The sequence below is a fragment of the Syngnathus leptorhynchus genome, chromosome 17 (assembly GCF_054491065.1).
Source record: "Syngnathus leptorhynchus isolate UIUO chromosome 17, UIUO_Slep, whole genome shotgun sequence".
Lineage (NCBI taxonomy): Eukaryota > Metazoa > Chordata > Actinopteri > Syngnathiformes > Syngnathidae > Syngnathus > Syngnathus leptorhynchus.
In genome coordinates this window covers 853,580-873,701 of record NC_141211.1, presented here as the reverse complement: position 1 = coordinate 873,701, position 20,122 = coordinate 853,580, and the positions used below count along the sequence as shown (strand labels likewise).

General features: G+C 43.6%; 2 protein-coding genes across 5 annotated transcripts in view; both read left to right on the top strand.

Moving 5' to 3' along the window:
• The window catches only part of LOC147042839 (homeobox protein PKNOX2-like), a 33,088-nt gene extending 17,342 nt beyond the window's left edge, over positions 1-15,746 (top strand). For all 4 annotated transcript variants that reach the window (XM_085935527.1, XM_085935525.1, XM_085935524.1 and 1 more), the window contains 11 exons: positions 1,172-1,253; positions 6,950-7,056; positions 8,328-8,464; positions 10,661-10,832; positions 11,347-11,535; positions 11,600-11,726; positions 12,297-12,394; positions 12,779-12,898; positions 12,971-13,047; positions 13,594-13,772; positions 14,237-15,746. In XM_085935527.1, coding sequence (XP_085791653.1) covers positions 6,970-7,056; positions 8,328-8,464; positions 10,661-10,832; positions 11,347-11,535; positions 11,600-11,726; positions 12,297-12,394; positions 12,779-12,898; positions 12,971-13,047; positions 13,594-13,772; positions 14,237-14,466 — 1,416 coding nt within the window. In that variant the 5' untranslated portion in view covers positions 1,172-1,253; positions 6,950-6,969 and the 3' untranslated portion in view covers positions 14,467-15,746. The remainder of the gene's footprint in view (positions 1-1,171; positions 1,254-6,949; positions 7,057-8,327; positions 8,465-10,660; positions 10,833-11,346; positions 11,536-11,599; positions 11,727-12,296; positions 12,395-12,778; positions 12,899-12,970; positions 13,048-13,593; positions 13,773-14,236) is intronic.
• Positions 15,747-16,212: 466 nt separating this feature from the next.
• On the top strand, positions 16,213-19,831 carry LOC147042838 (pannexin-3-like). The gene is made up of 5 exons (XM_085935528.1): positions 16,213-16,396; positions 17,632-17,774; positions 17,880-18,094; positions 18,652-19,403; positions 19,612-19,831. The coding sequence occupies exons 1-5, from the start codon at positions 16,213-16,215 to the stop codon at positions 19,668-19,670; spliced, it is 1,353 nt and encodes a 450-aa protein (XP_085791654.1). The 3' UTR covers positions 19,671-19,831.
• The last annotated feature ends 291 nt before the right edge of the window (positions 19,832-20,122 follow it).

Here is a 20,122-nt window from a genome sequence, read left to right as displayed (position 1 = left end):
ATTGTTTTGACGCCCTGTATGCTGCATTGACTGCTGGCGGGAAAAAAACAGCAAATATACACAAAAGATGCATAAATGTTTGAACTATTGTAACGTTCTTTTGTGTATTTTGTGCTCGGGATCTATGTACGTTCAATACTCAAAACTATCCAAGAGTCATTCTGGTGAATCTTCTTGCTTTAGAAGCCTATTAACTCTCAAAGCAGTAAAAAAAAAAAAAAAAAAAGTGTCTGATTGAGGTGGGATATGGCATCATGTCATTTTCGCTATTAGCGCCGAGTCTGTGCATGCCAATTGATCCTGCTGTTGTCATAGCAACATGAACCACTAAACCTCTGTGCAGCTGTTGTTATGGAAGTCCATGAACAGCTGGGGGCCATAGCTGCAGAGACATTGTGGGAAAACGGTCTCGTGGGTGGCTCACTTCTTTTCCACTTTGACCCCAAAACAGGAGAATCTTTAAGACAGTGGCTTTCTCTTAAAGAGCCTTCCCATGAGACAATGCAAAAATGCAATGAGTCAACCACTCCCATAAGGGGATAGGTTGCCTTTGTGTGCCCGCTATTGTGCGTTGCTCGCTAGCTAACCTATGCATGAAGCAAAATTCAATAAACGGAAGGTCAATGTACTACTTTTGGTGCAAATGGATGTCAGCATTAGGTAAAGGACCAAAGGTGAGTTTCTATTGAATGGTATTGTTTCGATTTGAAAGGGATGGTGTCATTGCCTGCGACATAGCATTGCACAGCGCACATGACGGGAAGAATAAAGCTTCTTCTTAGCCGCTCTAATACAGAGACTTGTCGACATAGACCCTCTGGTAGTGCCCGCATAGCTAGCACACAGTAGTCCCCACTGAGCAGTGCTAAAGTGAATAAACACCATCCCATCAGAGGCTGTGTGTGTGTGCTGGAGGCCCGTTGTGAGCCCTGACCGTACTCCCACTGTTCTGGGGGAGCTTTAAGCGAAAGATCAGGTGTCCTACCCTGAATGCATGATTGAACTTCAATGTTTTGCATGTGCGCCATACCTCCACTTTAGTGGCGTGTCGCTTCATGAGGACCCGTCAGTCAGTTGCTCCTCACCACATTTCGCTTCACCACATCGAATTAGTTTGTTTGCAAATCTCTCCCCCAATGATGATGTATTTAACATGGTCATCTGTTGACAGGCTCTTTGAGAAGAGTTGGACCCTGGGCCGCCACGGCGCAAGCACAAGTCAAAGCTGCTGTTATGCTGCGGGCCAGCTAACTGTAAGTAAAACATCCTCTCACAGTTAAAACGGAATCACTCAAAGTATACTATAGCCATTTCAAATGGACTCAAACCAAGCATTGACTTGCTATGACAACGCTTTCATGTTGTGCTGCCAAACCTTGATCTTGTCAATGACTTGAATACAATTAGATCTATGACACCGCAGTAAATATAAATGTATATATAAAGAAGGCATCTGCAGACACAATAAAAAAAAGATAGCTTATGAGGCAGCTGCACACATGGCAATGTTTAGCTGAAAGCTTGAGGAGGTCTGGTTACACTGTGCCATTTTGGTGTTCCTCCATAAAGGAAAGACTAATCACACAGCTAATGTCCGCAAACCCTGGGCTTTTAAGTGCTTGGCGTGCCTCTTCAAGATTTTCATTTGGTGCACTACCCCCGGCCGGCATTAGCTGTGTAAAAAAAGCTGCAGCGAGCAGGGTGGCTCCATCTTACTTTAGCAATGAGACCTTGGCTGCTGTTGATGTTCTATTGTGGACAAGCCACTTGGGACTCACTATTGTGGGAGCCGGCCTCGCATTTCCCGTTTGAGCCTCGGACACTGGCGTCTTGCTTTGGTACTTGATTTATCAGCCCAAAAACTCCATTACACCCCCTGTCTTTCCCTTTGTAGTCTAGGTCCCCCATTTTCAGCCCCCCTTACATCATTCAGCTGCAGAGACCACTGCGCTGTTGTCCGTTGGTTGGTTGGCTGGCGAGAGAGCGAGCGAGAGAGCGGCATTTCCGTTTAAGTAGGGGAGCTTCCCCGATGGAAGGTCTTTTCAGATCATGTTTCTGCCACCTGTCAGTCAGCTTATGAAGTAGGGGCCAAGCTGGCTTGATAATGCAGTCGAGTGAAGAACACCAGTGATGCCGTTGCAATTTGGCGGCCAGCCTGCATTAGTCACCCAGACATTTTCAATCACCTTTTGACATTTTGCCGCCATTCTCTTAACACAATCAAGTCATGTTTCGACCAGAATTAAAACAGATTGCTCTTTTGCATAGACACTATATTCTTGTCAAAACAGATGGAAAGGCAGCGCAAAAGTGAATTTTCATTTGATCAATCCCCCCCCCAAAATCTCTTTGTTCTCCCTCCAGCAATTATGAGTCAATTAGCCAGAAAGTTGTCCAAAGTTTTGACCGTGGCTATGCAAATGAAGCAATATTGCGCTGCTCGCAAACACGACCTCCCTGACCTCGCAAAAGTTGAAGGTTCCGCTTGTGCTCTTCATTATTATGTTCGCAGTATGAGCTCACAATTCTTCCCATCACATTTCTGTAAGAATCCATCCATATCAATCTTAGCCTCACTGGCACTCTTTACCCCTAGCAAGCCTAATTGTAATTATGTTGATTTAACTTAGACACACGCGGCTCCCTCCGTGTCATTTGAATAGGAGCTTATTAGTGGGAATATCTTTTTCTATTTATTTATTCTCATTTCTCAGCATTCCTGTCGCCATTTCCAATTACTCTTGTCGTACGCCTGTAATTGCCTGGATGCTAATGGCCGCAAGACAATCGTGCTAAATGAGGTGAGGCCAAGAGGCTAGGAGCCCGACTTCATTAAGAGCTAATGGGATTTTATATGGGGGCTGAAGACACAGCTCATCAAAAAACAGAGATGGAAGGAAAACAAAACAGATGGAGGGGGGCGGCAGAGCTAAATCACCAATATTCTCACAAAAAGCACAGGTTAGTCTTCCCTTTCCTCGATCTACATCAAGCTTTTTTATGTTCCTGCAAATTGCTTTTTCACCAATTTATTTTTTGGGGAATACAGAGGGGCAAAAATTGCATGGATGGATGGCTGTCCCAATAATTATATTTCATCCTCATCATCTACATAAATAGACAAAGCACTCTATAAAGATGTATTTATTGCTAAAATTGTTAATGTAAATATTTGGTGTATGAAGTCGTTAAGAAACAATGCATTTGTCAGTGTTAAAGTTGACATTTTTGCACCCACCCACCTTCTGTGCAAGCAAACACGCTCGATTCAACAGTCTGACTTTGTGTTATGTTCAGCGCCAAATACAGGACTGTACAATAAGACAAAAAGCACAGCTGTGACACGAGTGTTGGCTGAGTAGGTGACAGAGAGGGATGTGTGTGATTTGTGTGTGAAAAGTGGAGCTTTGTGGACTTGGAGAAAGCCGTGTACCCCAGAGACGTAGTGGCTGCACACCCTGCTCGTTCAGTCATGCGCACTGCACTGCAGTAAGTCAGTGAGGCTTGAACTTTGCATCCAGATGCAAAGCTAGACCCATCTTTTTTTCATCCCAGGGGGAAGGAAATTCACAGAAAAATCAACAAGTGTCACATGACACCATTGTTTTAGGCTGTTTTGAATTGAAAAGAAAAGAAAAAAGCACTTTGATGTGACATGACAGACCTGAATAAATGGGTGACTGATTTTCATTTGTGTACCCTCCAATGGGGAATAAGCACCACCCACTATAAATTGGGGCTGTGTGTGTTGTTTCCATCGAAACAAACCTGTGAAAAGGTCAGTGTCAAGACAATTGGACGAGATGAAAACAATGGCCATTTGAATGATTCCTTTGTATTAAAGCACCAGATTTGCCAGCAATTTGGTGCAAATCATTTCTTTCTCTCTTTTGAAGTCAACAATCGAAAAGGGAGAGTGGTCGGTCGTCAGCCCGTGCGACGTATTATACGGCTTTTGTGTTTTATTGCAGATATGTCAAGCGCTTGCCCCCTCAATCACCGAGCGCCAGCTCCTTCCTCTCAACTCATTTTAATTAAGTCAGGCTCCTCCGTGGCATGGCAAGCAAAGATAATTGGAGATGGATGCCATTTACTCCAAAGGACACTTGTTCACATTTTCTCACTTTTTCCTCCACTCTCTGGCGAGGATTTATCACCCCACCCACACCCCCTCTCCTTTCTTGTCTGTCAATCCAACACACAAATATAGATTTGCCAATTTCAGCCTCCACTGAAATGTAGATTGTATTGTTCCGTTGTACAAATTGAGGTGTGTATCTTTCAATCAAATTGGAGCGGGGCCCAGCTTCAAGGGGTCTGCAGCGGGTCGGCCGGCCGGCCACCCATCCAGTCCGCCGCCTAGGGGAGATCCGATGTCTGTCGGTGCTGAAATAAACTCCAGATGTCCTGCCATCTGAAAGGAGAAGGGGCGGGGTTAAGCCATGCATGCATACCAAGAAGCAAAAGCCAACTTTTGGGAGGCAAACTTGTGCTTAAAAAACCCCAGAATATAACCATTTGGCCATAATGAAGTATGTTTTCCTCTTTGATGTCTCTTTTTTTTTTTTTTTTTTTTTAAACAGAGTAGGCAATTCAGTAGTCCTTGATCAAGCTTGTGGTGCTATCTGAATATTATTTTTATCTTTGTTTCCCTCTTCGAAGAAAAGGGAAAAGCATCTCATTATAAGGCCTTTTTAGTGATGTTAATGAGTTTATCTGCATATATTCCTCTTGTCATTTGGGAATTCCAATGAATTTTGGCCGATTGTAGTTTCACTTGAATGGACTTTTCAGAAGCAAAATCCCAATATAACAGTCATATCCACATTTGCATAAAAGACAACAACAATTGCCAACTGATGCCATTGGACACCATGAATCTGGCAAACCCCAGGGAAATACCCATGGATGTCTTAATACTGCTGGATTTCAAAATATGAAGGACATTCATCAAGAAGTTTGGCAGAAAGAAATCAAGTGAAGAAGGTTTGACTGAATTCAAGTATGAAATGAAAACAGACCACCAAATGAAGCAAAAATCTTCGAAGCATTGTTTTTATTTGATTGAAATGAAATGATGCGGTGTAAAGACATTCAATCAAATAGTTGGGCTAAGTCTCTCACCGCTTGTGTTCAGCATAAAGCTCACTGGAACTAATTGGTGTTGAAAAAGTGCTCCGGTGAACACGGGCCGATAAATAAATCATACCAGCATGAATTTTAAGTGTGGGTTATTGAGGAGCAGGTAGTTGAACACGTGGACTCGATGGAAAGCTGCTACAGGTCCAGGTTAATGAGGTGCTTAGGGAGTGGCAACAGGATTCCAAAAGGGGCTTTATGTTGAGCTAGCTTAACCTTGGAGAGGCCCAAAGATATTTGCCTCTGGCTGTCAATGTACCTGTGAATTTGGACAATATTTTGGATGAGCCTCGGTGTTTTGTGTGTAGCACACGTCGCCAGTAATTGTGGGCTCCCTTTCCTAGGCTTTTTTTTTTTTTTACCGTTTTTCAAGCCGCTTTGTGCTCGAAAAGATATTTTGCTAAAAGCTGACAGTCTGAATGGCGTGACGTGGTTTCAGCGTGGTTGCCTCCTGCTTGGCGTTTCAATGAAGCATTGAGAAGAATGAAGCTGTATCCATCCATCCATAATACCCGATCGGCTATATAACGGCGGCTTGTTTGAAGTAACAGGCCAGAGGCAATCATGACTCATTTTGCATTTATTAGGCAAGAGCCTCAAGTCTACACCTTGGAGTTGTCTGAAAGTTGAATATTGAAGAGAATCCCCCCCCCCCCCCCCTGTACTGCGTAAAATCCATAAAGGACGTGTTTGCCTCCAATCCAAATTCACAGAGCTCTTTGATGTTACTTTTATGCCGACTTTTTCATTTAATGCTCACTGGTGAATTTTGATTGCTGCTACAGGCAATTTTCAAATAGTACAATTTGTGTAATACTGTCATGTATGAAGTCATTTCACCACTTAAAAGAAAAGTTACTTTTGTATTCAATTTGAGACTAGCGTGCTTGTACTATACTGTTTTTATGTGTTTGTATTTTTATGGACGGGCATTGTTCTCTTCTCCAAATTGCTATTTTGCGGTTTTGTTCCTTGGAGGGATAGTGAAAGTTGAGAGCCCCTCTAAAATACTGTGCCATAATTGGAATTGCTTTATCTTCAGTCTCATCAATGAATGCACAATTTGCAATCACTAACACACTGGCTGTATTTTGCAATTAAAATGAGAAGAGATAACAGAGAAGATGCCTTTCAGCACTTGGAATGAGAGCAACAAAAACCAAGACACAAAATGATTGAAAACAAAAAGACTTCTTGACTGTACTTATAGTGTGTTTAAGTTGAATTTATTTTTGGAATGATTTTTCAAGCTTTAATCCATGTCATATAGCTTTTATCTCTTAATTAAGCCTTACTAAAGCTGGCTGTTAGATTTCTTGAAGCGTCTAAGGATTTATTGTTCTCGTCATTATTATTGGGATTGAATTGATTCTTGTGATTCCTATTATTCTACTAAAAGACCACTCCCCCTCAGCTTGAAATTCACTGGCATAAGCACATAGGTTATCTGTAGCTTGGGGAAAGTTGGCCTGCTGTGCTTGCCTCTAGTAAGTTGGGCTGATTGCAGGGGGCCTATTTGTGCGCGCGCGGTCGCAATGCACCCCCGAACCAATTAGCTCCTACAGTGTGGGTGAATGTGACAGTGGCATTCCACAGGGTAAAGCACTTAGCCGTGTGGGGTCCTGGCCGATAGCAATTAGCCCACTGGCAACAGCCCTAATTAGCCTCTTGATTGGCTTGATAACGCTTCAACAATGAAGCCAGCTGTCTCGCTACAAAGTTAGCTAAATAGGATGACGGGTTATCGCTTTCTTTTAGGAATGGTATAGCTATATGTGTATCCCAAATAAATCTTTTCCGTCTTTCTCAGTCTCAATGTGACGCTATCCCATGATGCAACATGTGTCTCCGGCACCTGCAGTGATAATGATGGCCACCCAGCGCGTTCCTCCACCATCGTACCAGGAGAGCCAACAGGTTAGTGGGAATAGACCCAAAAGTGAATCGTGAACTCGACATTGAAAAGGTCACTGGATGTGGCTGTCCATTGATCCCACTGCTAGATCGGTCTGTGATTATGCATGACCCCCGCATCTTTGAAATTTCCACAGCAAGGCAAGGCTCATATATATATATATATATATATATATATATATATATATATATATATATATATATATATATATATATATATATATATATATATATATATATATATATATATATATCTATCTATCTATCTATCTATCTATCTATCTATCTATCTATCTATCTATCTATCTATCTATCTATCTATCTATCTATCTATCTCTCTCTCTCTCTCTCTCTCTCTCTCTCTCTCTCTCTCTCTCTCTCTCTCTCTCTCTCTCTCTCTCTCTCTCTCTCTCTCTCTCTCTCTCTCTCTATCTATCTATCTATCTATCTATCTATCTATCTATCTATCTATCTATCTATCTATCTATCTATCTATCTATCTATATATATAATATATATATTATAATATATAATTCATTAACACTGACCTGTTGCTCACACAAAGCGTGACAGGCCATGCTGGTTGCTTGCTTCTTGAAGCAACATTTCAGACTATATATATATACATATATATATTTATATATATATATATATATATATATATATATATATATATATATATATATATATATGGATATATGGATATATATATATATATAGTCTGAAATGTTGCTTCAAGAAGCAAGCAACCAGCATGGCCTGTCACGCTTTGTGTGAGCAACAGGTCAGTGTTAATGAATTAGCTCTGAATGTATCCGGATCCAGCCATTGTCCCACAGCGCGAGGGCAGGTTCATCCTCCCCTCCATCGTCATCTCTGTCTGCTTTCACCCAGAGGATTAATGCGAGAGGAGAGAAGCGCTATGCATGTTGGCAAAATGCAAATGAGAGCTAGTTAAGTGTGAAGAAGCTCATTTATTTCCCATTCCGTGCTGGGATTAAGACTTGAAGCTTTCACCCTCCCCAACCTGTCTGAAAAGTGGCTGGGGGTGGGGTGCTGAATGCACACATCGCCTTAAGAGAAAATGAACATCTGTAAACAAATTCAGGTTGCTTGCCAATTGACACAAATCTTAAATATGACTTGATTGACTGACTTTCTTGAGCTGCCTCTCATTTGTAGTCTGCATGCCATTGCGTTTGGGAAGTGATTCTTCAAAGCCGCGCCACGAGTGGAAGAATAACGCTTGACGATGTTGACAAACATGTTCACAGATGACGGGCACAACTCAGCAGAACAACAAGACCCCACAGGTCCATATCCCGGCAGCCACTGCGGGAGGAAATAACTCTGTCAGCGTGACCCTTGACCCACAGACTCAACTGGAGTCTGACAAGAGGGCTGTTTACAGGTTGGTAAAACGCATTGCACCAGCAGTGAGGAAAAATGTCTTTTCACAAATATGGCACGGCCTCAGCAATGCGCTTAGACGCCAAGTATGGCACCAATCTATGGCAGTAATCACCTCTCGCCGTCAATCCATATTTGAAGTGGGTTGATTCAAAATTCACTCGAATATTGATGCACCCTGATAATCAGCCTCTAGCATGAAATAATGTTGAGAATTGTTTTTGTTTTTTTGATCAGGCTGGATTGTCTTCCTGTATAGACATTTAAATTAGGAGGGGGGGGGGGGCAAATGAGAAGCGAGGTGCCTTGTATAATGATGACAGTGCACCCGCTCCCCAGGTCCCACCCGGCCGGGGTATCCGCTGCGAGCACCGCACCGCACTGGCCTGAGGCCAGGTGCTTGCTTTGATGTGAGGAGCCATCTTCGGAGCACTTTGTGTTCTAATCATTCCCCTCCTCAGATTTGATCAAAGTGAAAAGAGGTCAACCCATTTTCCCCCCAAATTCTTGTGGGATTTATTGTTGTTTTTCCACTAATGACTAGATTTGCCATTTTTACCAGAGCATGTGGATTCCTCGCTGCATTCTTTCCTCCTTTGTTTGGTGCCGAGTAAATGTGTGATAGGGGAATTAGCCTAATGAGTTGTGGCACTTACTATAAAGATCCTTCTGGAGCCTGTGCATCCTATTAAAAAAAAAAAGAAAAGCCTGTCTTTTCTTCAAGCTTGCCGTTGCAGGATGTGGCTGATGAAGGCTGCTTTGGTGTAGCCATGTCAATAAGTACGCTTTGAATGAATGGAATAGCCAAATGAAAGTACGCCCGTTTTTCTGCATTTGAGCTGCACCGTTGAGTATTTTTAGCAATATGTGTTGCTGCATGGCACAAAATAGGCGATGCCTCTTTGTTTCAGCAAGTCACGGGGTGCTGGTCTCCAGCTGCTGCTGCTGCTGCAAGAAACTGTGACAAATGGTTATTAGTAGTTTCTTTCACATCCACGTTTCTTCTCGGTTTCCTCGCAAGTGTCAATGTGCACAATTTAGCCATCTCTGTTTTTCTGCCTCCAGCTAACATAAAAGAACAGATTGTTTTGTATTCCACAGCTGCCATGTAACGCTCCCTGGAAGGAAAGCCTGTAATATGATGTATGTGTGTCATCATTTGATTCCCAAAGCAAAATTGTCATCCTTCCTGAGCCATTCCATCCAACTGGTTGCAGCCAATAGTTTCCAACTGATATGGACTGATAGCGAGCGGTTTGTTTGGCCGGCGGCGTACACCTATACTGGCGGACGACCCACCCCGTTGACCTGAGATTGTCTGTTTTGGACCTTTTCTTTCCTGGGTGACCCAGCGCAATGCCAGAGGGTGGCGGCGGATAGTGCTGACTCGGCTGGCTGGCTGGCTGGCTGTCCTGTAAATGGCTGTTTTATGGCCCTTGTAATGATCCCCTAGCCAGCGATCTTCACTCTGTCGCACTGCAGATAGAAGCAAGCTGCTGATGGCGCCCGACGTGATGGGGTTAGGGTTGAAGGGCTCAGGGTTCTCGAGCGAGTGCTCATTGGACTTTGATGGCCATGCAGTTCTATTGGCATTGATGAAATTGCGCGGCTTATCTCCTCAGTATTCATTGCGACTTTGTGTGTAAAACTTATTGAAATATTTCCAATGTTGTTTTTGATGGGCTCCAAGGTTCTCTAAAGTTCTGATGCCTTTTTGCAATGAAGCTCATTTTGTTAAATCACACATTTGATTCATTCCAATCCACTATTTTTGACACCCTTCAGAGGAGCTCAGCTAATGTTGACCAATGTGGAGAGCACCAGAAGTGATTTTTTTTTTCCCCGTTCTCCTTTCTCTCCACAAGTACACGTTATTAAAGCGCCAGACACGCTGAGGCTCTTTACTGTGCATGTAAGGCCTCCTGCTTACTATGCTGGCCACGTCTGACTGAAGGAGTGACATGAAATTGGGATCAGGCAGATTAGAATATAATATAGAGCACTATTAGAGGATGCAAATGAGAGTCACAGGTTTGGTCTGAGGAGGGGCCGAGCCGTGCAAGTGGAAGACAACGCTGCTTTAAAAAGCATTTCTATCCATGTTTTTGTTTTTTTCTCCCTTTTTATTCCTGTCAGGTTGGCACATCCCAATTGTAGATAACATGTGATGGCCCCCTCTCACTGTATTTGTCCCCAGACATCCGTTGTTCCCCCTTTTGGCATTATTGTTTGAGAAATGCGAGCAGGCCACGCAGGGATCCGAGTGCATCACGTCCGCCAGCTTCGACGTGGACATTGAAAACTTTGTTCACCAGCAGGAGCGGGATCATAAGCCTTTCTTCAGTGAAGATCCAGAGCTTGACAACTTGGTGAGTTCAATGCTTTCACAAAATATCGGATGTATTCCATCCATTTTCTTAGCTGCAACGACCGCAAACTTGATAAATCAGCCCGACTTTTCTCATCCCCCCCCTCTGATAGCGTTTTAGCTCCAGTTTTGCATCGGGCAAATGATTGTCCCGAGGTGAACGTTGTCGTAACAAACGGGGCAGTCCGCTGGCCAGCACTGAGTCAAAGTTCTGACTCTGTAACCTGGCAACAGCTGGTCAAAAGCTATACTCAGCATTTGGCCTGAAATAAATAAGTGAGTGAGCGAGTGAGTGTCAAGTCACATACATGAGATATGAGCAGAGCCAAAGGGCCTCCCTCGTAACAGAGCGTGGAAAGCTTAGTGGCATGTTGAAACAAGGCGGCCGGCCGGTCCTTCCCAGAATGCCATTTTGCAGACGAGGGATGAGAAAATGGATCAAAAGGCTGATTGATGGCAGAGACAAGTGTGAGTTGACCAAATTCTAGTTGGATGGTGACCATGTGCTTTTCCAGATGGTCAAAGCTATACAAGTGTTGCGGATCCACTTATTGGAGCTGGAGAAGGTCAATGAACTCTGTAAGGATTTCTGCAACCGATACATCACCTGCCTCAAAACCAAGATGCACAGTGACAACCTCCTCCGTAATGACCTGGGGGGGGGGCCGTATTCCCCCACGCACACCAATCTCACCATGGCCCAGGTCAGTTTTCCAGCCGATATCTCTTCTGACTAGTTTTGACTTGTGATTGTGTTTGATTTCTCAGGAACTCAGTCAGACCTCGTCTCCGTCCATGACCTCTGTGTCCAACCCTACGGGGATTGTGACAGCCAGCGGGGCTTTGCAACAGGGCAATATTTCTGTAACCGCCATCAATTCTCAAGTGGTGGCAGGTAGGAAGGAATTTTCATCTCAATGACTGATTAAAGCTGGAAATAAATTGCTGTTATTTCTCAATGATCATTATTCGTAATATTGAGAAATGTATCCAATGTTTCCAATCTCCAACTCCATCAAATGGTTGGCGTTCACACATTGTTAGCTTTCTGAATCAGGTTTAGTAAGAGTGTTAATTAACCTTCACGGGGTACGTGGCTGGCAGACAGACAGACAGACAGACAGACAGACAGACAGACAGACAGACAGACAGAGCCTCATAATGTCAAGCGCGTTGAGTGAAATGTTAATCCTGCCCTCTGGAAATTCCCTTTTAACCTCAAATAAATCAATGTGTCAGCGTTTGATCGCTGTACATTGAAGCGCTTCAACACACTTTGTGTCTTGATCAAGGCTAATTCAAGCCAGGAACAAAATCACTGAATTCAACTGTTATTGCTTTTGATTCAATTTGATAGAATAATTGACACTATATAGGCATTTTATTTGAAAGGTAGGGACACTCCATGAGTTGTGTGTGCATGTCTCTGCAATTTGATTCTCATGCCAGTCATTTCTCATGGCAGGAGGGACGCTGTATCAGCCGGTTGCCATGGTGACTTCGCAAGGACAAGTGTTAACGCAGGCACTGCCGCCGGGAACCATTCAGATCCAGAATTCACAAGTAATGCACGACAGTGGCTTGTTTGCTCAACACATTTGTTCCTTGATAGAGCATTTTGTCGACTCGTATAGGAATGACAGAGCAGTGACAGCATTCCTAAATTCTTTTCAATTGTTCTCAAGATTTTGGCAGTCTTTTGTTTTTTCATCCCCCTTTTCCGTTTTTTCCATCCAAACGGCTCAGCGGTTGCTCCCGCCCTCAGCTGTTTGTCATTGGCTAACATGAAACGACGTTGGTGATTGGCCGGCCCGACTGTCGCATTCAAGGACAAGCGTAAAAAGGAATTTTGGATGCAGTTTCAAGCAGGGAAACCTAGATCGTATCATTGGTGTTAAAATATGACAATCTTGACTCAGCACTGCCCCTTTTGTCAATGTTCCACAGTTAAATGTCGATCTGTCGGCGCTATTGGACAGCGAAGACAAGAAGTCCAGGAATAAGAGGGGGGTCCTTCCCAAACAAGCCACCAACATCATGCGCTCATGGCTCTTTCAGCATCTCATGGTGAGGCAAGAAATCCAAACGTCCAAATGGCATGATGTTGAGGCTGACCACAACATCTCATTTGTCTGTCAGCACCCGTACCCAACAGAAGATGAGAAAAGGCAAATTGCAGCACAGACCAGCTTGACGCTTTTGCAAGTGAATAACTGGTAAGATGTCCTGTGCTTATCCTATGCTGCCATCTTCTGGTTGTGGAATGTCTCTACTGCACTGGTCAAGAGCCCAATTTGAATCAGGCCCTTTGTGTCGTCCCTTTGTTTATTTTGGACGCTGATTTCAAACAAAACAAAAAATTCAACTTAACCTATTATAATCACGATCACTGATGCCCTAGTGAAAAAAAAAACAACAATGCTAATTCAGAATCCGAAGTTTACGGCGGCATCTCCGAATGAAAATTTGAGTCAAAACTTCTTGACCAGTATTATTCAATAAATTTGGGTCAGGGAGGTGCTGGTGATGAGCGCCTATGCCTTAAGTTAGTTAAGACATGACTTGACCATTTCTATGTAGAACGACGCGTTTAATCGTACCGTACGAGCGGGCCAACCGAAGCTGGTACTCGCGAGCTTGCCTATATTTTCTACTACCTGACCTGTAGGTGGCGCAAGTGCCACACAGTGCAAGCCAGCTGAGTGTCCAGTTGAGAAAAGTTTTTGGGGAGCAGGAACTTCATTTGACCTCTCTGTTTTCAGGTTCATCAATGCTCGCCGGCGTATCCTCCAGCCTATGTTGGATGCCAGTAACCCTGACCCAGCTCCTAAAGCAAAGAAAATGAAATCCCAGCATCGGCCCACGCAGCGTTTCTGGCCCGACTCCATTGTAGCTGGAGTTTTGCAAACACACAGATCTCAAACGGGAAACAATTCAGACGGTATTACCAAATACTTTCTATGATCTCATCAACAAATCCAAACATTTCCCTGCCATCTCAAATTCATAGGTACTAAAATGAAATGATTTGTTGGATTATCTTTCTTGACAATCATGAAAATAGAAATTCCAAATGTGGCCAGGTATATGAATGAACTGTACCAAATGAATGAAAAATCAAGCCAGCATTTTCACCACTAGGTGCCACTATTGATTGATTAGAAGCAAGAAGTATAGGTCATTGATGTTGTAGTATATTCACTTATCTTAGATGCAGGCAACAAGATTTCCGTAATGTTGTTGTCTTGTCAAATCGATCAGTTAGTCAGTCAGTCAGTCAGTTAGTCAGTCCAGGGTATCGTCTGCCTTTTGCCCAAAGTCAGCCGAGATGGGCGCCAGCGCTCTCTCTCAAGTGTGTAGAAATGCTACGACTATTTGATTTTTTATTATTATTTTTTTTTTCAGACCCGCTAAGCCTGGACAGCCTCCAGTCGCTGTCATCGGACTCTGCCACTCTGGCCATGCAGCAAGCCATGCTGGGAGCTGACGACTCCATGGATGGCACAGACGAGGAGGAGGAGGAAGAGGAGTTGGAGGAAGAGGAAGAGGAAGGAATGGAGGAGGAAGAGGAGGAGAATGAAAACAATAGGGGAAGAAGAGATGGCAGCATAGAGCACAGAGAGGAACTGGAGTAGTAGTCTGAGGAAGGAAGGAAGGAAGGAAGGAAGGAAGGAAGGAAGGAAGGAAGGAAGGAAGGAAGGAAGGAAGGAAGGAAGGAAGGAAGGAAGGACACACTAGACTAAGACGTACAATAAATCCATTGACGTGGCTCATTTGGGATTCCGACACGTTGCACTCTTGCCATATTGAATATGCATTGGACGGCATGCAAAACAATCAGGACTTCTTCTATTGAGAATCAAATACGACCCGATTTGACTTCAACCGCACTGGGCTCCATAATAAAGTCGAGTTCCGAAAGAAAATGCTCCAAATCATCAAATGTGAAAGAACTTTATGCTTGGGAGAGCCTGACGTGTTCGACTATTTTCAATTTCCTCAGAGCACAGAAACACAAGTTTTCTAAATGCAATATTTTTGCTTGACAAAAAATGGCGTACCAACAGTAGTTACTCAAGGTTTCAAAAGAAAGGGGGGTGGGCTGGGACGGGACGGGGCGATATCTGCACAATACCTTTTGAAAATATGGGTTCTCAGGTCGGACAAACACTGAGCATTTTTCTTCCGCTCGCGCGACATATTTGAGCTACCGAAAGCCTATTAAGCATGATCCTTGAACTTGACCTTTGAACTTTCTGTTGGAAATTTGAACACGGTAGGCAAGTGTCTTGATGGGTGAAGAATTTGTTTTTCTTTTGCTTTTTTGTTTTTGCTCGGGCTCATAAGGCAGCTGAAGCAAGATGCCATGACGGACAGACAGACAGACAGACAGACAGACAGAAGGTCGGCGGGTCGGTCCTTCCAGACCTGCTTGGCTGTTTTGCGTGATATGGCTTGATGCTGGAACATGGCAACTCCCCCACAAACTTCATCACACTGTTTGGAATATCGGACTGACTAAGCCATCATCATTTGCTAACTGACTTTTTCAAGGAAGAAAACCATTTTGCAGAAGACAAACAAGTTGTAGAAGAAAAGTCGAGCATTTTCAAGAAAGTGGAAAACAATTTTCATTCTGTTTTGTACGAAACTACAAATGAGATTCACTCCTTTCAATGGTGAAAAAGTCGAAAGAAAAGAAAAAAAACAACCCATGTTCTATTTAATGTTCTGAGTGGTGACTGTGAAGTATGTTGCTCATTAATCTTATTTTTTCCACTGCTTTTTTTTTTTTTTAAACTCGATCTTCCAGCGCAATTGATAGACGACGGGGAGTATTTATATTTCATTTGTACACTTCTTGTCATAATCTACTGTGTTTCAATAGACCAATTTTAATAATTAAACTATGTAAATGGACGGATGTGGATGATGTATTCTTCTTCTATGCATGTCATATCCAGTCAATCCAATTGATAGGTTTTTCTTGGTACTGTAAATTGACATGCATGCAGAGTGTAGAAATAGTCTCTTAAATGATAGAGGCTGAATAAACCACTGCGTGGTCAGGCAAGCGGAATATGCCGAATTACAGCCGTATCATTTGTTGTACTACAGCTCTGCCATTTGGGTGGCTGCATGCTCCCCAAATGTCTTCTCTGTAATTACACTTGGACCTGGCCTATTCTGGTTCAACCCAAATCCAACCTCTCATTTAGTGAAACACGCCCAAAGTACATAAGGTGTCCAAAGCTGTTGTTTTGCAGGAGTCAGCTGGAAGACATACACTAGGTAGGTGCTTCTTCTACATTGCCGTCAAGTGGCATTTTGATGAGGAATAGACAACACGCTAATAACAGGACTTTTTTCAGGTGTTGAAAATGTCCATTGCCAAGGAAGCGGCAAGGGCCATGCTATCTGACGCCCTGTTGCCCAACAGTGGCGTGCCCAACCGGATCAGCCATCTGGAGTTGGAACTTCCTTTGGACAGGGTTATCAAATACGTCTCTGTCGGCCTCCCTCTCTTGCTGGTCTGCATGGCCTTTGCTCGGGAGGTGTCGCTCGGTAAGAAAGTCTCTTTGTTTACGCTCCATTTGCGAGGGTGTAAGTATATATTGACGTAGACACAAGTACTGAAATTGATCAATATTAAAGAGTGCGGTTGAATTTCTCTCTCTCATATTCTTGCCAAACTTTGCAGTGCACAAAAGTACAATAGGAGAGCCTAGCTTCTTAAATAAAAAAAAACTACTATGTTTTCTAATAATGCCAGAATATATATATATATATATATATATATATATATATATATATATATATATATATATATATATATATATATATATATATATATATATATATATATATATATATTTGTATATTTGTATTTTTCCCAGCTGGTGTCAGATATATTTGAAAATGTTGCTTAAATTGAAACTGTGTTGTGGAGCGTGATGTAACATTTGCTTCTTATTAGTTGGACAAGCTGACGTCGTAAGATATAATGAGAGAGTTCTTACAGAGCAGATGTGGAGGCTGCGTTTCAAAAATAGAAGCCCTATTTTTCTGCTTCTGAGCTTCAGTCAGTGGTGATGGGGCACAGCCCGTGTGTGTGTGTGTGTGTGTGTGTGTGTGTGTGTGTGTGTGTGTGTGTGTGTGTGTGTGTGTGTGTGTGTGTGTGTGTTGCCTTGCTGTAGTTGGGTGGAGTCGACTTGTGAAATGACATATGTGGCTGTGTGAAAGAAAGTACAAGTTGAAGAAGGCCAAATTTGGGAAGAAGTCACACACACACACACACACACACACACACACACGTATGTTTTTTTTATTTTTGTAGTTGTTGAAAGCCGTTTTGTCTGATTTCAAAGGCAAACTTTCCAAAGTCTGCACTTGATGTGTGCACTTTTTCCACACCTGCTTGTTTGTGGTGTGACGTTTCCATACCAAAATGGGCATCTGATGTTGACAAAGTCATTTTGGTGGTGTCATTTGATCAAAGTCAGTCACACTGGGACTGACTGCTCAGCATGTCCGCTTTTCTGAAAGTCACTTGTGTTTTTCTTGAAATTGGTTCAGCAGGTTTTGGGCATGTTCTAGAATGTAGGGCAGCAGCCCCTTAGAATGACTTTGTATGTGTGCGCTTGATGAGCGACAATATTACAAATGATAACACAATGTAGGTCAGCCGGTGACAATGGGTTTGCTTCAAGACAATTGACAGCAATTTCAAATTCCCCATATTATCGGATGATGGTGCTAATGGTGTTGCTATCTTTTTTTTTTCTCTCCCCTTCCCACAGGCCCACAGATCAGCTGTTTTCCTCCCAGCAATTTCACAGTGAAGCAGGCCAGCTATGTTGATACATACTGCTGGGACTCCCTCATGCATCACGAGTTTGATAGCAATGGCAACTTTGAGGAGCGCTCCCTTTGGGTGCACAAAGTGAGTGCCATTCATTTGATTCCATCAAGCCAATTTATTAGCAATCTGACGGGCCTGAAAAGTCGAAAGAAATTGGATCATCATTGTTTTTGCGTCCCCCCCCAGATGTTCCCGTACTCTCTTCTGGCTATGGCGGTGTTAATGTATCTGCCGGCTCTCATCTGGCGCCAGCTCGCTGTGCCTTCACTGGGCTCAGACTTGCTCTTCATTATTGACGAACTGGACAAGTCGTACAACCGCTCCATCCGATTGGCTCAGAGCATCCTGGATATGCGTCAGAATACCAAGAACCCGTTAACATTTCAGGCAGAGCTGCAGAGGTAAGAAATGATTTCTTCAATTACCAGCTGTCTTTCTTTCCAATAAGGTAGAAAGAAATGGGGGGGAAAAATGGACTCGGGTTTGCCGTTGTCAAAAAGCTTTTAGAGAGAGAAACTTTTCCCCAAGATTATGGAGTGTGTCTTTGGGGTTTTCTGTCCATTCATCCACCCTAGACTGACTCCCAATTACTACTCGAGTTGTATAATGAGGGTGAGGTCAGGTCAACAAGTTCCAAGCGGTCAAGTACTCAGTCAAGCGTGTATTTCTGGACCACATTTGGTGCATTGGGGCACAGTAATACCTCCAATCAAAAGTAAGAATCATAGAAACAGAAGAAGTGATGCCAATGTGGGACCTATTCAAATTCGATGCTGCTATTTTGAATTTCATAAACAATACTCCGAAATTTGGGACAGGCGCAACCCCTCTGTAAAGTATCCTATCAATAAAATGGCTTGAGTCGATGAGGGTAACATTACATGACATTTTACATGACATGCTTACATTTATGTGGCAAGCAACTCCTACTACTACTTCTCCTTGTGTTGCCGTGCAGAGCAAAGAGGAAGCGCTACTTTGAGTACCCCCTACTGGAGAGATACATGCAGTGCAAGCAAAACTCCTACTTCCTGGTCAGCATGCTTTTCCTGCGCGGCTTCCTCCTGCTGACCTTCATGACGGCCGCCTGTCTTTATCTGACCTACTTCCACCTGTCTGCCTTCCTGCAAGATGAGTTCAGCTGCTTTGTGCGTAGCGGTATGCTACGCGATCACAACTGGATTCCTGAGCTGGTTCAATGCAAAATGATCGGCCAGTTGGTCTTTCAGGTTATAAGCGTGGCCAACGGCGCCATCTATCTTCTCTTGGCCCCAATTGTGCTCTTCAGCATCATTCGACTCTTTGTTTGGGACACCACCTTCATCTCCGTCTATGAGGTCCTCCCCGCCCTGGACGTGGTCAACAAACGCAGGCTCGGCTGTCCGCTGAACGATCTCAACGTGCTCCTGCTTTTCTTGAGGGCCAACGTCTCGCACCTCAAGTCGTACGGGCAGGTTAGGGCTTTGTGCTCTCTGGCGCCACCCACGGTTGGTAAGACAAGCGCAGGACAAGGACTAAACGCAATGCTGAGCCAAGAGGAGCTGGAAGAGCGGGACGAAGCCACCGCGGAGTTGGCCGAGGAGGTGCGGGAAGCCAAAGAAGAAGGAAAGTTCAACCTTGTGGATATCATGACTATTCTGGGAGCGGCGCAGGGGAGGATTGTAAACAGCAGTGAACAAAGACCGCTGGTGGAGGAGAAGATGAGTTTTGGTACCGCAACACTGATCTACACACTCAAACGCATTCTACTCGTGGCTATTTTCACTTACATCGTTTGGGATGCGCAGACGTTTTTTTAAGTCAACAAGTGAACAAGCGAGAAATAAAAAGCTTACGTACCATTGCTCTGCTCACTTACATGGTGAATGTGGAAGAGATGCATTTGTAGAAATTCTAATGCCTCTCTGTCTCTTCACAGAGCCAAACCATCTGGGGTACCATGAGTTGAAGGAGACTGCACCATTTAGTCATTATTAGGCCCAATCAATGGGGAAAGTTAGAACACTGGACGGATCATCCCGTCGAGCTAAGTGTGTCTGTCACCTTTGTGAAATGGGTGGAGCGAGCCATGGCGATGATGGTCATGTTATTGATTCCCAAAGCGGCCCTTGCGTGTCTCTTATTGACCAAATACTTCTTTTCTGCCATCATTTACAAATAAATTCTCTAATTTAATCCTGAAATGTGACTTTTTTTTCCCCCCTTTGACAAATTCTAAGAGCAATTGCAATGAATGAATGCAATGGGTGGCCACAACTTTGCCTTACCAACTGAGATGGTGGCTCATCTGATGGAAAACGTTACACAAGCTTATTGTTTGCGTCTCAGTAAATCCTCGCCTTCTATTGAGTGGCTGCTCTTTATTCAGTCTGTCCGTGTTTTTTTAGCCGGCCTCGGTCAGAGGCCGCTCTATTGTCTGGCGCTCCGTC

Coding starts and splice junctions, on each gene's coding strand:
- LOC147042838 (XM_085935528.1), top strand. CDS start 16,213: ATGTCCATTGCCAAGGAAGCGGCAAGGGCCATGCTATCTGACGCCCTG. Junction 18,095..18,651: donor TTTCAGGCAGAGCTGCAGAG/GTAAGAAATGAT, acceptor GTTGCCGTGCAG/AGCAAAGAGGAAGCGCTACT. Junction 19,404..19,611: donor GGAGGAGAAGATGAGTTTTG/GTACCGCAACAC, acceptor GTCTCTTCACAG/AGCCAAACCATCTGGGGTAC.